This window comes from Triticum aestivum, chromosome 7B (genome assembly GCF_018294505.1).
Source record: "Triticum aestivum cultivar Chinese Spring chromosome 7B, IWGSC CS RefSeq v2.1, whole genome shotgun sequence".
Classification (NCBI taxonomy): domain Eukaryota; kingdom Viridiplantae; phylum Streptophyta; class Magnoliopsida; order Poales; family Poaceae; genus Triticum; species Triticum aestivum.
In genome coordinates, this window is record NC_057813.1 from 441,287,890 (window position 1) to 441,305,290 (window position 17,401).

The 17,401-nt window shown below is 46.4% G+C and overlaps 1 protein-coding gene across 1 annotated transcript; it reads left to right on the forward strand.

Moving 5' to 3' along the window:
* The first annotated feature begins 10,121 nt into the window (after positions 1-10,121).
* On the forward strand, positions 10,122-10,967 carry LOC123157346 (uncharacterized). The gene has a single exon (XM_044575608.1). It carries the CDS (start codon positions 10,188-10,190, stop codon positions 10,584-10,586), a length of 399 nt encoding a protein of 132 aa, XP_044431543.1. The 5' UTR covers positions 10,122-10,187; the 3' UTR covers positions 10,587-10,967.
* The last annotated feature ends 6,434 nt before the right edge of the window (positions 10,968-17,401 follow it).

Genomic DNA, 17,401 nt, shown 5'->3' on the forward strand with positions numbered 1-17,401 from the left:
TGCACACCCACCTAGTTTCTTTTGTTGAGCTTTCATACACTTATAGATCTAGTGCATCCGTTGCATCGCAATCCCTACTCACTCACATTGATATCTATTGATGGTCATCTCCATAGCCCATTGATACGCCTAGTTGATGTGAGATTATCTTCTCCTTTTTGTCTTCTCCACAACCACCATTCTATTCCACCTATAGTGCTATGTTCATGGCTCACGCTCATGTATTGTGTGAAGATTGAAAAAGTTTGAGAACATCAAAAGTATGAAACAATTGCTTGGCTTGTCATCGGGGTTGTGCATGACTAAATACTTTGTGTGATGAAGATAGAGCATATTTTGTAGGCATAGCTTTCTTTGGCCATGTTATTTTGAGAAGACATGATTGCTTTGTTAGTATGCTTGAAGTATTATTATTTTTATCTCAATATTAAACTTTTGTCTTGAATCTTTCGGATCTGAACATTCATGCCACAATAAAGAAAATTACATTGAGAAATATGCTAGGTAGCATTCCACATCAAAAATTCTGTTTTTTATCATTTACCTACTCGAGGACGAGCAGGAATTAAGCTTGGGGATGCTTGATACGTCTCCAACATATCTATAATTTTTATTGTTCCATGCTATTATATTATCTGTTTTGGATGTTCAATGGGCTTTAATATGCTCTTTTATATTATTTTTGGGACTAACCTATTAACCAGAGGCCCAGTGCCAGTTCCTGTTTTTTTGCCTATTTTAGTGTTTTGCAGAAAAGGAATATCAAACGGAGTCCAAACGGAATGAAACCTTCACGAGGATCTTTCTTGGACCAAAAGCAATCCAGAAGACTTGGAGTTGAAGTCTGGGGCTCTACAGGGAGGCCACGAGGCAGGAGGGCGCGCCTAGGGGGTAGGCGCGCCCCCACACTCGTGGGCCCCTCGTAGCTCCACCGACGTACCTCTTTCGCCTATATATACTCTTATACCCTAGAAACATCAAGGGAGCCACGAAACCATTTTTCCACCGCTGCAACCTTCTGTACCCATGAGATCCCATCTTGGGACTTTTTCCGGCGATTTGCCGGAAGGGGAATCGATCACAGAGGGCTTCTACATCAACACCATTGCCTCTCCGATGAAGCGTGAGTAGTTTGCCACAGACCTTCGTGTCCATAGTTATTAGCTAGATGGCTTCTTCTCTTTCTTTGATTCTCAATACCATGTTCTCCTCGATGTTCTTGGAGATCTATTCGATGTAATACTCTTTTGCGGTGTGTTTGCCGAGATCCGACGAATTGTGGATTTATGAACATGATCATCTATGAATATTATTTGGTTCTTCTCTGAATTCTTATATGCATGATTTGATATCTTTGCAAGTCTCTTCGAATTATCGGTTTAGTTTGGCCTACTAGATTGATCTTTCTTGCAATGGGAGAAGTGCTTAGCTTTGGGTTCAATCTTGCGGTGTCCTTTCCCAGTGACAGTAGGGGCAGCAAGGCACGTATTGTATTGTTGCCATCGAGGATAAAAAGATGGGGTTTATATCATATTGTTTGATTTTATCCCTCTACATCATGTCATATTGCTTAATGCGTTACTCCGTTCTTATGAACTTAATACTCTAGATGCATGCTGGATACCAGTTGATGTGTGGAGTAATAGTAGTAGATGCAGAATCGTTTTGGTTTACTTGACACGGACGTGATGCCTATGTTCATGATCATTGCCTTAGATGTCATCATAATTATGCGCTTTTCTATCAATTGCTCGACAGCAATTTGTTTACCCACCGTAATACATGCTATCTTGAGAGAAGCCACTAGTGAAACCTATGGCCGCCAAGTCTCTTTTCCATTATATTGAATCTATTAGTTTTCCGTCAACTTGCCAATTTTTGTCGCTGTTCCTTTTTATTGCAATCTTTACTTTCCAATCTATACAACAAAAATATTTACTTTACTATCTCTATCAGGTCTCACTTTTGCGAGTGACCGTGAAGGGATTGACAACCCCTTTATCGCGTTGGTTGCAAGGTTCTTGATTGTTTGTGCAGGTACTAGGTGACTTGTGTGTCGTCTGGTAATGGATTGATACCTTGGTTCTCAAAGCTGAGGGAAATACTTATGCTACTTCGCTGCATCACCCTTTCCTCTTCAAGGGAAAACCAACACATGCTCAAGAGGTAGCAGTCTCCAATTTAATTTGTTGCAGCAGACGCAAATGTGTTGGCCTTCATGATTCTAGGACCTGGAATCATACCAGTCAATGGGTGGTGGTTTATCGCTTGTTCAACTGACGGTGGTCATTTCATGCTCATTCGCACGTACCAAATTGACCAAACCATTTCATCAATCCACATGCAGTACAATGCATGGGGCGTTCATGACTGTGATGGCTATGGCTGCTTCGTGTTCAAGAAAGATACCAGCTCCGTTGGGCCAGGCGTATTCAACTGGAGGCGGGTTTACAGCCTCAGCAACCACTCCATGTTCCTCGGGCTCAATTATCCGAGCCTCCGATCAATCATCGATCATATCAACGGCGATGATTACCGTGCTATACAACTTCCAGTCGCTAGGGGGAACTGTGTTTACACATCGTACCATGGGTTTCATGAATCACCATATCCAGAGATTTATCGACGCAACTTGTTGCCAGATAATCTTTAGTGTGTGAAAGGCATCAAGCTTCCATGCGATGAATGACTTTTGCAAACCCGACATGCGGCGATGTGGTTGATGCTAACAGAAAATATGCACAATTTAATTCGTACTGATATCTAGATTAAGACATGTATCCTGCTACTGTAGCATGACCCTCTTTTGTTGGATATTATGTACTCTTGTTAGTTTGAAGGATAGATATCTTTCTGGGATCAAGTGCATCCTAACTCACCTTATATATATATATATATATATATATATATATATATATATATATATATCAATTAGGCTTCAAGTGTGTACTTGTTAGTGAAAGTGTTGTCCAATGGGAATTATATTTAGTATTGCTCATGTAGCCTACAAAGTTTGTCGCACAGCCTTGTAACTTCCTACTCCATTTCTAAATTTGTACTAGTCCTCTATACCGTATATTGCGCTACTTGTACTACTACCTTCCTCCTGGTTTATTGGTCCCCTTCTTAATTTGTGTCAAATTTTGACCATAAATTTAACTAACTAAATGTTAATGCATGTCACAAAAAATTATATCTTTTGGTTCGTATTTGAACATAGTTTCCAATGGTATAATTATCGGTGACATGCATTGACATTTTGTTAGTTAAACCTATGGTTAAAATGTGACACTAAATACGACTAGTAAGTAGTACAGTAGTAGTCCTAGTATACGTCAGTCAAATTATTCATCATGTCCTCACATTGAATTGACGTGACAACACGTTGCGCGTGAGGTGATGCAAGAATCCCGGCGGCATGTTCAGCTCACCCCTCTTGTACTACAACATCACTCTCGCATTCTCTACAAAATCACTCTCCCATTCTCTCCCGGTCTCCCCGCATCCCAGCCGTCGCCTTGTTCTGATCCATTTGGTACGATGAGCGATGAGGTACTGGAGTTGCTATCCTTCATTGCAAGTAGTCAAAAGGAAGACATTGAAAAACTCGATCTCAACAAGGATGCTCTTCAAGCTAGCCGGATGATGGAAGGAAGCAGCGAGGCCGCTCCTGTGAGTATTCGTCCCGTCGCCCTGTATTATGATTTCGATCTTTATGGGGGTTTTCAAGTCTTTAGAGTCTACATGTAGCAACGACGCCGAGACCCCATTTTGTTGAGGTATTGTGGACTTCAGATTTGAGTACCACTTATCTATCAAAATCTTTCATCATTTACTTAAAACAGTCGATTGATCATACATTGAGTACCATTTAGCTGGAATTAACCGATGCAAGTCCAAGAAGGATTGGTCAGTGCTGCCGCCTGGCTTCAAGTTCGATCCCACGGATCAGGAGCTGATCGGGCACCTTGAGGCCAAAGTGAGTGCTGACAGTGCGAGATCTCACCCTCTCATCGATTTTTTCATACCAACCATCGACAGTGAGCACGGCATATGCTACACCCATCCTGAGAAACTTCCACGTGAGACACCGATCGGTCGTCTACTTGCACAAACATATTCCTTTGTTTATAGCTCTATTTTTCTTCTTAGGCGTAGACCTAGTGAAGCAATTACAATTTGACAGTTAATAAAAAGTGAAACAAGTGACTGCAACATGCCAAAGATGTTATGAAAATGCCAACTACGTACACTAAAACTTGTATTCAACAATACTTCGGGTATCACACTAATTGGCCTAAGCAAGCATTTCTTCCAGCGCAACTCTAGGGAGTTCAAAAGGGGAATGCGGCATGCACGCGATGTGGCACAAGACCGGCAATACCTTGCCAGTGATGGTCAACGGCCGGCAGACGGGCAACAAAAAGGTTCTGGTGCTGCACACTAACAAGAACTTCGATCAACAGAGAACCAACTGGATGATGCACCAGTACCACCTCGGGGACCTGGAACAAGAGAAGGAGCGGGAGCCGGTCCTTTGCAAGATTTTCTACCAGGCGAACACTAGGGCCAGGACTAAAAAGATTATAAGTTAGTTTGGTATTGGTACTTGTACTACCTGGTCGTCTGCAAGTTGGTATTGTTGTTAAGGATATTTTGGTATGAACTTGGCATTTGCTTCCAACCATCATGTCGAGGGTCGGCGTGGAGATAAAGCTGAATCGTTTGTTTCGAAATGAACTTTCAGGCACCTGATTTTTATTTGATGGGTAGCATAAGCACCTGCCGTTCGAATTCCAGTTCTCCAAATTTTTTACATCTTCGAAGTACGCAGGGGATCCATCCAGTTTCACATGCTGATAGTTGGACGCAGCACGTCGGAACTGGGTTGTGGCATGCCAAGCCGAGCTGCAAATTGTTAAAAGAGAGGAGCGATTGATTTGGGCCTTCCAGAACAGTTAAGTGTCGCGACCTCGATCGTGAAGCGCCTCCCATGGACTAAAAAGGGCCTAGTCCGTTATTATTAGTTGAAACATGTAAAATATTCCACAATGAAAATAAATATGTAAAATGCAACGAATTTAGTCTGCTTTCACTGAAAACCATCCGATTTGCATGAAATTCGTCCGTGGAACCACAAGACGGTTGTCTATGCAGAGCCTAACTATACGGAACCAGCAGGTCCATGGCCGTACGCAAGCAAGTGCATGCACTTATTATCGCGATGGAAAAATAATGCTGACGTCTGAGACGGTGAAGCCCATGAAGTCTTCAACGTAGTCAATAAACGAGAGAATTCTGCAAGTACAGACTGATAACCGGGATCCAGCAGGTATATTGTTTTTTCAGGTCGAGCAAGTTTCAATTGGATTGTAGACTATCTAGGCTTGGTTTTGTTTTTAACAGGTCTGGCCCATGACGACAATGGGGCACAAAGATCTAGCAGGTATCTACTGTCCTCTGGCCCGCCAGCCTTAGTATTTTGTCTTAGAACATCTGCAGGCAATTTTTTTACTGAATCAAACACACGACCCAGTTCTATTTTCCTCTTGAAACGCCATGTCCTACTTCCATTTTCTAATGTCTACCTATAGTTTTACTAGTTCATATACACGTAATGTTATATTGAAAATACATAAAGTTCTCTTTTCATCTTTATATCCTTATTTTGTTGTTGTTGTTTTCCCTCCGAGTGCTGATTTTTTTACCACTGCTTTTCCCTTAAACCAACTCAATTGTCCCATGTATTATTAGGCCAACTCCACTGCGTGACCCAAATTTACACCAAATCGTCCGTTTGTGTCCGTTTGGGGTAAAACGGACAAACCGAATGACCCAACGCATGGGAGCATACGGACATTTCATCCGGTCTGCGACCGCTTTTGCCCCATTTCCAGACCAAAGTTGCTCTCGGTTTGGGGCCAAAGCGGACAGAAAGCGGACGTCTTCGCGTCCTCGTCGTCCATCTGTGTCCGCCTCACCCCCACATGTCACTCTCTCCTTTTTTTAGCTGGCCCACCACGTGCACCCACCACGGACAAAATATGGGGTAGCAGCGGTGGGTGCAGTGAGTTTGTCCGGCCTCTGTCCGGTGTTTGTTCTCCCTATTTCTACCCCATACGGACAAAATCCGGACAAAATGGGGTAAGATTTAGGGTCGTGCGGTGGAGTTGGCCTTAGCTTACAAAAATAAAACGATATTTCTTTTGGCAAAACAATAAGTTCTTAAAAAAATATTTTTTATCATTTCTGGATTAAAACAGTTCGAACTTCACCAAAATATGCAAAATAATGTTGAACTTCTTGACCGTGGTCTTGGGCAAAAAATGGGCTGTAATAAATTCCTTAAGAATTAGCAAATGGGTTGCAAATTATTTAAAAAAATAGCAAATGGGCTCTATGTTATCTGCCACAGATTTGGAGGCTGACTTGTGGGCCTACTAAGTTCATGCGTACACAAGGTTTCTCAAAAAAAGAAACTTAGTATGCATGATCTGTCACAGATTTGGAGGCTGACTTGTCATACTTTTCTTGTAAAGTTTATCTCTCATGACGGTGAAAGCTTTGGATCGGCGGACGATCTGGCAGGCTTCATCTTCGTCTTCTCGGAGCTCTTGCCAGAGCAAGCATGCCAGATACGGCTTGGTCCACTCGGGAGTGATGACAAATATATCTTGGACCAGATCAATTACTGCAGGAATGTCTACTTCAGCTGGATTGGAAGGTCCGACTGGCTGCGGGGGCCGAACCTGGGTAAATCCGTGTCTCCCGATTCTGATCAACCCCGTTCAAGCTACTACCTAGTCATGATGGCCTCACGACTAAGTCATTTTTTGAGGACATTTGCTGTGACAAAACCACGACACTTCCTGAGGGGGAAATGACCATTTTGGACATGACGTCCAACCAATGGCCAACTGATACGTTTCCAACGGTTGGATTTCAAACACACCCAACAACTTTACTTGAGGAACAAGTAAGTTGACTCCTCGGTCCAAAGCACATGTCTAGCAACCGAGGAGATCAACGTCTCTGGCTAGCAAGTAATGTTTCGAAACACAAAGATATTTCTCCCAACACTCATAGGTTTCGGTTTAGCATCAGAGAAACATCAGCTTCAAACACTATACCCCTCTTGGTAGTACAATGTAAACCCGGGCATGGGCAGCCCGTCCCGACGACCCGGCCCGAGCCCGGCCCGAAAAACCCGGGCCGGGCCGGGCCGGGCTTGACATTCGGGCCGGGCTCGGGCTTTGTTTTGCAGCCCGAAAGATAGTTCGGGCCGGGCTCGGGCTTCACTTTTCCTGTATTTCGGGCCGGGCTTTTGGGCTTCGGGCCGGGCTTGCACGTGCGCGTACTAGAAAATAGCATTCGGGCCGGGCTTTCGGGCTTCGGGCTTGACTTCGGGCCGGGCTCGGGCTTGAAAATATGGAGTATTTCGGGCTTCGGGCCGGGCTTGGGCTTGAGAAATGAAGGTCGGGCTTTTACAAGCCCGGCCCGAAACCCGGCCCGGCCCGACGTTTGCCCAGGTTTAGTACAATGGTCCTATGACTCAAGAAAGGGACAATGAACTACGAAAATATACTACGTCTATTCTCCGTCTACATTCTTCCCGGATGCAGTCAAAACTCTCGGACCATGTATCGGAGCAATTGCTTCACTTGAGTAATTTTTTGGGGTCAATTTTGTCATGCATAATCTTTGATGTTAATCTTCACTTCAGCGTAGGTGATTATTTTCGGAGTTTGTATCGAACTCCTCTTGACTCCACGGACCTACAATCTTTGTGTGCGTTAGCAAACACATTAGTCCCTCACCGTTTCTAACAATAATTTCCAAAACACAAGGAGGTAAATTATTGCGCCAACAGTAATACGTGTCTCATTTACTTCCTCTGTTCCATAATGTAGTGCATATAAATATTCCGAAAAGTAAATCTTCACAAACTCTGACTAAATTTATAGAGAACACTATTTATATCTACAATACCAAATTTATACAGTATGGGAAAATATGGCTTATGGTGTATCTAATAATATGTATTTGATATTCTATATGAATATATTTTCATCGAGATTTGTGAAGTTTGACTTTTCAAAGAAAAAAGTATATCATAAGAATCTTGGTACAAGCCACGTAAACGCCCACCTGGCAAGACTGAAAAGGCAACAGAACGCTAGCCTCCTTTCGACGGAGGAACACGAGCCAAGAAGGGAAATTACACTCAAGAGCGAATAATCCCCTGACCTTGACACCATCACCTATTACCTGCCTCCAGCGCCATCACAACGGCCACCGAAGAAAAAAAATGACGGATCATCTCGTGGACCTCCAATGAGGTTCACCAAAGACGAAGTCATTGCTGTTGAACGAATTCCACCGGGGCAACACCTCAAACACGTCATCAAACTCCGGACCTGGCACCCTGCCACGACTAAGACATCGGAAGAGAAAGCTATACCTGCCAGCCACGAACCACGAACCCAGCACGCGATCCACTATCTTGCAAATGTCGCCGAAGCAGACCACAATCTGCATTCACTTCTGTAGTACCTTCCAAGCTCCGCGCATATGCTAAAGCAAACGCCATGCTTGCTTGAATTGATTGATTTTCAAATCCATCCCTAATGATAGGATCAATTGCTTCGTTGTGAAAGAATTTGAAACTTTTTTTATTCAGCATTGCCATCATCGCCGTCGAAGGTAACACGATGAACAACCCAAAAATTTAAGCTACTAGGGCATATGACCCACGATCCACACACGTAGATTCAGTAACCCCTCTCACCTCCAATGAACGAAGTCTTCGGAAGGCGGCTGGGGTTCTAGTCGCGTATCCGGAGAGGAAAAGACTCAGATCTGTGAGTTCAATTTAACTGGATAACAGGATAAGGAATTAATACCCACCCTTGTATACAAGTACGAATTGTACTGCCCTTTGCTCCTGTTCTTTGCACTGACAAGCGCGGATCCTGCAGCCTGCCGGCTGCCGCCATTGTTAAGTCGTCCACACGGCCGGATCGACCAACTTTGGCATCTTATCCGACATGGAATCTCGCGTTCGTGTCGCTCCATTGGCTCTCGTATACCGATCATATAGCAAAATAGGAGTACAACATTATATAGGAGTAGGTGGCACATTATGCGCGCCCGTGAGCACGCTCGAGTCGAGCCAGACCGATACGCACAAATGGAAGGTGCACGGGCCCTTGTATCGGTGCGTGTTCACGTGCAGTAGCTAGCCCCGCGTCGCTCGGCGTCCCTCCCCTACGGCCATGGGCCCTATCCAGCACGCCACCGCCACGTACCACTGCTAGCGACCTGCATATCGACGGAGGCGTCATCCTTGCCTATGATATGATATCAGTGTCCAAATAATGTGGCTGCGGGGCTGCGGCGCGAGGAAACATAAACCTTTACCACAAACCGTTGGCATCAAACAACAGCCCAGTATCCAGATTTGATCGAACCTGCTGCTCTGGACGGTTGCGCGGACGTAGCGCGCGAGGGGCCCCGGCGTAGGGCCGTGCATTGGTGCATGATCGATCGATGACAGCCGGCAGATACGGTGCCGATACGGTCCACCCGGCCACGGTGCCGTGCGCCGATCCGTGGTCGCGGTCGAGGCCCGCCGCGCACGCGTGCGTCGGAAGCATGCCATGCCATGCCATGCATGATGCCACCGGCACGCTCGCTGGCCGCATCATGCCGGTGGCCCGGCAAGGGCACCGCGAGCCCACATGCCCGGAGATCTCGTCACCAGTGACTGTCTGTCCCGCTCCTAGCTTTGGCAAGCACGCACACATGCGACCGACCAAACCAGACCGAAAAGCAGAGAGGAGGAAGCAGCGGCAAAAGCGAAGGCAAAAGGGCCTCTGCCTGCTGTTGAGGGGCCACGCACCGAACCCGAACCACACCACACAGAGGCCGCACCACACCACACCACACCTATCCCGTGACCCCGGCCCGGACCCCACCATGTGCATGCAGCTTTCGTTGCCCTTCGTGGGCCCCACGGTGCCCGCACACCACGCACCAACCCAATGCTTCCTTCCGAGCTAGTGGCTGGCTACGGCCACCCTCGTGCCTGGTCGTTATATAACACCCCGCGCCTGCGCTCCTGCCACCTCTTAGCAAAAGCGAGCCACTTACCAAAGCTACTCTGTCTGCCCCACCACCTTGTCGCCATGGGCAACTGCCTGAACAAGGCGTCTACGCAGCAGCAGCGCGAGATGCGGCGGCGGCACGGCCACGGCGAGCGGGTGGCGCCGGAGGAGAGGGAGGAGCAGGAGGAGCTCAGGAGCATCGGCCAGGTGCTGCTGCAGGAGGAAGACGAGGAGGAGGAGGAGGAGGAGGTCCCGGCGTCCGCGTCGCCGGCGGCCGGGATGAAGGTGAAAGTGGTCCTGACGAGGGCGGAGCTGGAGTGGCTCATGGCGCAGCTCAAGAGCGGCGAGCAGCGCCTCGAGGACGTGCTCCGCCAGATGGGCAACGCCCGGGCCGACGACGACAAGCCGCCGCGCGCCGACGCCTGGCGCCCGCGCCTCGAGTGCATCCTCGAGTGCCCCGAGGCCGCCGACGCCACCTAGCTGACAACCTACACGCCGTCTGCTCTCGATCTCTCCTCCCCGGCCACCGTGATCAGAGCTTGGTCTCCTCCATGCATGGGCTACTAGCTTTCTTGCTCAGATCCGTCCGTGTGCATCGTGTGATCCATGGAGAGGCTTCTTGTTTTTCTGTTTCTCTCCAAAGGATGGATCCATGGAGTGGTGCTTGAGTTAGGATGAACACCAACTGTACTATGTAGTAGCCTGTTAGAGCAGTAGTAGCTTGATTTCTCACTGGTGATGTACTCGTATCTGGGTTTTGCTCCGTCCGCTTGTTTTGGTTTTTCCTTTCTGGTGTTGTTTGTAAATAGTGTGGCCTCAGATCAAATGGCAACGTACCGTCTGCTGCAGTTTTGAACCGGATCGGATCGGATCAGCCGTGGCAATTTTAGCTCACTTTTTTTTGAACCTGATTAACCTTGTATACATCCACATTCGCTACCATATTTCCCGCATACTAAATACCGGTGCATGATTAAGTTTGTGAGTGGTGAAGCTCTACTAGTCTACATTCCGACAGTGTATGCACAACCAGAACAACTTGGATCGAACGACCGGAGCAGGGTTAAAGTAGCAACGCCAAAGTGCTAGTATTTCCGGCAACAAAAAAAGTGCACAAAAGTGCTATAGAGCCGCTACATAGCTGTAGCATATTCTCATCCCATGGAAGCAAAAGCAGCAACCTTCGGTCAATTCTTGGCCAGGTTAACTTGCTCCCGCCGGTCGATGCATGGTTAACATACTAGTACTAACAATGAAGGCGGTCAAACTTGTGCACATGCTTAAGCGTGATAACCTCGCATCATAGATGGCGTCCAAGAAAGCTGGTGGACGTGATGCTACGGCTCGCCAGCTTTTTCAACCACGAGAGCGACGCCTCTTTGCGGGGTCGCTGCTCTGACTAACCGATCCACGTATGACCCGAACAAAACCACGCATTTTCATCCATCACCTACGTTTCCAACTAGTTTGCCCGTTAGATAAAAGACCAGTTTGTCGCTTTCAACGAAACCACGCACGTTTGCCTGCCCGGGTGGTCATGATCCGGGTAAAATACGGTCCAAATGGGTTTCCTTCAAATTATAATCGAAAGTATGTACAAAAGCCGAGCCTTGAGCCATGAGCCCACGAGTCAAAGTAAATGGGGTGATAAAAGAGGCAGCTGCGCCTGCGCACATGGTCGTCGACGGCTCTACTGGTACGTACAGTACTCTACTAGTCGTGGTTGTTGTAGAAAAGCAGCGTACGATTCTACTACACCACTGTGCCACCGTGCCGCCAACGACCGAAGGAAGAAGAATACGCACGCACGTACGGTCCATCGCTCTCGGTGCCGCCTGCTACATTTCGAATTTTCGATCCGTTCCAGCAGGCCTGAATATATTTGAAACATTCCAAGTCGTTCCCCTCCGGCCGGGCATGATGTTGGCTGCAGCGCGAGCGCACTATTACCACGTGCGCCCGTGCAGAATTCCATTATCCGGAGCGCACGAGCGCACTGTTTTTCCTGCCAGAATTCAGAGCCAGCGCCAATTCTGACGCGAAACTTGGGCCAGCCACATTTTCTCTTGCGACTTGCAGTGCCCGTCCGGTACTCCGTACTGCACGCGAGGCTCGGGAGATCGATCTCTACTAGGCAACCGGAATCCAAGCGAAGCCATGGGCACATGAGAAGGAGACGTGGCTTGAGGTCCTGTATGATGTGGTTCTCCGGTGCTTGTTGCTGGTTAGAGCAGATCTTCGTGGGCGCTATGCACACAGCTGCTAGTGAGTCCAAGATGATTGTTTTCTCGGGTCCAACGAAACCCAGTTATCGCTCGTCGTCTCTTCTTAGGCATTCAAGGATGGTTGATGCATCGACGAGGAAAGTTCGATGGAAGTTGTTCCTCATTGGGATAACCGATGGTGGCCGAGGCGTGGTTTGTAAATCTGTTTAGGGCAGGCTACTTTGTGTTGTGTTTGTATTAGTTGTGATGGCTAATCTTTTGATTAACTTGGTGTGGAGTTTTTGTCACAATTGTTATTCGCAACAAGTTGTACTTTCTTATACTTGATTTATGTCTTCTATAAAAATATGGCACGCCTAGGTTGTACTCTCGAAAAAAAAAGGAGGCAGCCGTATCGGTTTAACGTAGTACAGTGTGGAGACGATGTTCATCAGTTTAGTTTCTGGGTGATCACATATTCACATGGCAACTTGCACGCGCGAGCCTGCCTATTCAATTGGTGTTAACCTCGCCCTATGGCAATTTCATCCGCGACCAGTCCCCTTAACGGCCAACACGTATTACCCCGCGAAAAATTAAATTAAGATCCTCGAGTGGTCCTCAAAATGCAACATGTTTGCCATCAAGGTCCTCAAACTATTTTCGAGGTGTGATGTATCGACATAATTATTACACTTTGAGGATCTGAATAACTAGTAGCGGAGTCACAGTTGTCCCAGACCAACAATCTAGCTACAATGTGAAATAGTGTTTTTATCTATAGTAAACGAAGCGGAAGCCCACTATGGCCTAGGCCACTGCCCCCCTTTCCTGGGCCCGATGCCGCCATTGTGGATAGCATTTTTTATAGTTTAAGACTATATGTGACAACTCTGGAATAGATCCAAGGTCTAGGATTGACTTCGCTCTGTTTTGAAGCAACAAGTCTCCTAATTGGTTTTTATTGTAGAAATTATCAAAGTTTACAAAGCATAAAAGATCAAACAAAAAACATGAAATGAAATGTAACAAAAGAAACCCAACGATTACACACTACACATGATCTAGTCATCACCAAAGATCCCCTACCACATCAAACCAGCAGAAAAACAACACCCTGCCTGGCTGCAAGATAGCAAGATACAAAACCACGAGCATAGCCCTACATAGCTAGCCTGGACAAGATACAAATGTAACACTACAATGTTTACAACAACCTCGAAATTTAAATTTTCCGTTTAAGACTCTATGTAACAACTCTGAAATAGATCCAAGGTCTAGGATTCACTTCGCTTTGTTTTGAAGCAACGAGTCTCCTAGTTGGTTTTTATCGTAGAAACCGTCAAACAAAAGAAACCCAACGATTAGGCACTACACATGATCTAGTAATCACCAGGATCCTCTACCACATCAAACCAGCAGAAAAACAACACCCTGCCTGGCTGCAAGATAGCAAGATACAAAACCACGAGCATAGCCCTGGATAGCTAGCCTGGCCAAGATACAAACACAACACCACAATAGTTTACAACAATTCTTGATATCGGTGCTGTTGGAGAACGTTGCAGAAAATAAAAAAATTCTACGCTTCACCAAGATCAATCTATGGAGTTCATCTAGCAACGAGAGAAAGGAGTGCATCTACATACCCTTGTAGATCGCGAGCGGAAGCGCTCAAGAGAACGGGGTCGAGGGAGTCGTACTCGTCGTGATCCAAATCACCGATGATCCTAGTGCTGAACGGACAACACCTCCGCGTTCAACACACGTACGGTTGGGAAGACGTCTCCTCCTTCTTGATCCAGCAAGGGGGAAGGAGAGGTTGATGAAGATTCAGCAGCACGACGGCGTGGTGGTGGATGCAGCAGCGATCTCGGCAGGGCTTCGCCAAGCTCTACGAGAGGGAGAGGTGGTGCAGAGGGAGAGGGAGGCGCCAAGAGCATTGGTGCGGCTGCCCTCCCTCCCCCTCTTTATATAGGCCCCCTAGGGGGGGCGCCGGCCCTAGGAGATCCAATCTCCAGGGGGGTGGCGGCCAGGGGGGAAACTTGCCCCCCAAGCCAGGTGGAGGCGCCCCCATACCTAGGGTTTCCAACCCTAGGCGCAAGGGGGGCCCAAGGAGGGGGCGCACCAGCCCACCAGGGCCTGGTTCCCCTCCCACTTCAGCCCATGGGGCCCTCCGGGATAGGTGTCCCCACCCGGTGGACCCCCGGGACCCTTCCGGTGGTCCCGGTACAATACCGGTGACCCCCGAAACTTTCCCGATGGCCGAAACCTGACTTCCTATATACAATTCTTCACCTCCGGACCATTCTGGAACTCCTCGTGACGTCCGGGATCTCATCCGGGACTCCGAACAACTTTCGGGTTACTACATACTAATATCTTTACAATCCTAGCGTCACCGAACCTTAAGTGTGTAGACCCTACGGGTTCGGGAGACATGCAGACATGACCGAGACGACTCTCCGGTCAATAACCAACAGCAGGATATGGATACCCATGTTGGTTCCCACATGCTCCTCGATGATCTCATTGGATGAACCACGATGTCGAGGATTCAATCAATCCCGTATACAATTCCCTTTGTCAATCGGTACGTTACTTGCCCGAGATTCGATCGTCGGTATCCCAGTACCTCGTTTAATCTCGTTACTGGCAAGTAACTTTACTTGTACCGTAATGCATGATCCCGTGACCAGACACTTGGTCACATTGATCTCATTATGATGATGCATTATCAAGTGGGCCCAGAGATACCTCTCCGTCATACGGAGTGAAAAATCCCAGTCTCGATTCGTGCCAACCCAACAGACACTTTCGGAGATACCCGTAGTGCACCTTTATAGTCACCCAGTTATGTTGTGACGTTTGGCACACCCAAAGCACTCCAAAGGTATCCGGGAGTTGCACAATCTCATGGTCTAAGGAAATGATACTTGACATTTGGAAAAGCTCTAGCAAAACGAACTACACGATCTTGAGCTATGCTTAGGATTGGGTCTTGTCCATCACATCATTCTCCTAATGATGTGATCCCGTTATCAATGACATCCAATGTCCATAGTCAGGAAACCATGATTATCTGTTGATCAACGAGCTAGTCAACTAGAGGCTCACTAGGGACGTGTTGTGGTCTATATATTCACACATGTATTATGATTTCCGGATAACACAATTATAGCATGAACAATAGACAATTATCATGAACAAGGAAATATAATAATAACCAATTTATTATTGCCTCTAGGGCATATTTCCAACAGTCTCCCACTTGCACTAGAGTCAATAATCTAGTTCACATCACCATGTGATTAACACTCATAGGTCACATCACCATGTGACTAACATCCAAAGAGTTTACTAGAGTCAACAGTCTAGTTCACATCACTATGTGATTAACACTCAATGAGTTCTGGGTTTGATCATGTTATGCTTGTGAGAGAGGTTGTAGTCAACGGGTCTGCAACATTCAGATCCCTATGTATTTTGCAAAAACCTTATGTCATATCGTAGATGCTGCTACCACGTTCCACTTGGAGCTATTCCAAATTGTTGCTCCATTGTATGTATCCGGTATCTCTACTCAGAGCTATCCGGATAGGTGTTAAGCTTGCATCGATGTAACTCTTTACGTTGAACTCTTTATCACCTCCATAACCGAGAAACATTTCCTTATTCCTCTAAGGATAATTTTGACCGCTATCTAGTGATCCACTCCTGGATCACCTTTGTACCCTCTTGCCAGACATGTGGCAAGTCACACATCAGGTGCGGTACTCAGCATGGCATACCGTATAGAGCCTATGACAAAAGCATAGGGGACGACCTTCATCCTTCCTCTTTCTTCTGCCGCAGTCAAGCTTTGAGTCTTACTCAACTTCACACCGTATAACTCAGGTAAGAACTCCTTCTTTGACTGACCTATTTTGAACTCCTTCAAAATCATGTCAAAGGTGTGTGTTCTTTTGAAAGTATCATCAGGCGTCTTGATCTATCTCTATAGATCTTGATGCCCAATATGTAAGCAACTTTCCAGGTCTTCCTTTGAAAAACTCCTTTCAAACAACCCTTTATGCTTTCCAGAAATTTTACATCATTTCGGATCAACAATATGTCATTCACATATACTTGTCAGAAATGTTGTAGTGCTCGCACTCACTTTATTGTAAATACAAGTTTATAACAAATTTTGTATAAACCCAAAAACTTTGATCACTCCATCAAAGTGTATATTCTGACTCCGAGATGCTTGCTCTAGTCCATGGAAGGATCGCTGGAGCTATCATACCTTTTAGCATCCTTAGGATCAACAAAACCTTTCTGATTTTATCACATACAACCTTTCCTTACGAAAATTGGTAAGGAAACTTGTTTTTGACATCCATCTGCCAGATTTCATAAATGCAGCTAATGCTAACATGATTCCAATGGACTTAAGCATCGCAACGGATGAGAAAATCTCATCGTAGTCAACTCCTTGAACTTGTGAAAAACTCTTCACCACAAGTCGAGCTTCATCGACGGTGACATTACCGTCCACGTCCGTCTTCTTCTTAAAGATCCATTTATCTCAATGGCTTGCCGATCATCGGGCAAGTCCACCAAAGTCCATGCTTTGTTCTGATACATGGATCCTATCTCGGATTTCATGGCTTCTAACCATTTGTCAGAATATGGGCCCACCATCGCTTCTCCATAGCTCGTAGGTTCATTGTTGTCCAACAACATGACCTCTAAGACAGGATCACCGTACCACTCAGGAGTAGTACATATCCTTATCGACCTACGAGGTTTGATAACAACTTGATCCGAAGCTTCATGATCACTATCATTAGCTTCCTCTTCAACAGTCGTAGATTCCACAGAAACATCTTTCTGTGTTGCACTACTCTCCGGTTGAAGTGAGGGTTCGACAACCTCATCAAGTTCTATCTTCAATTCTTTCGAGAGAAACTTTTCCTCGAGAAAGGACCTAATTCTAGAAACAATCCTTTTTGCTTCCGGAACTGAGACTGGAGGTATACCCAACTGTTTTGGGTGTCCTATGAAGATGCATTTATCCGCTTTGGGTTCGAGCTTATCAGCCTGAAA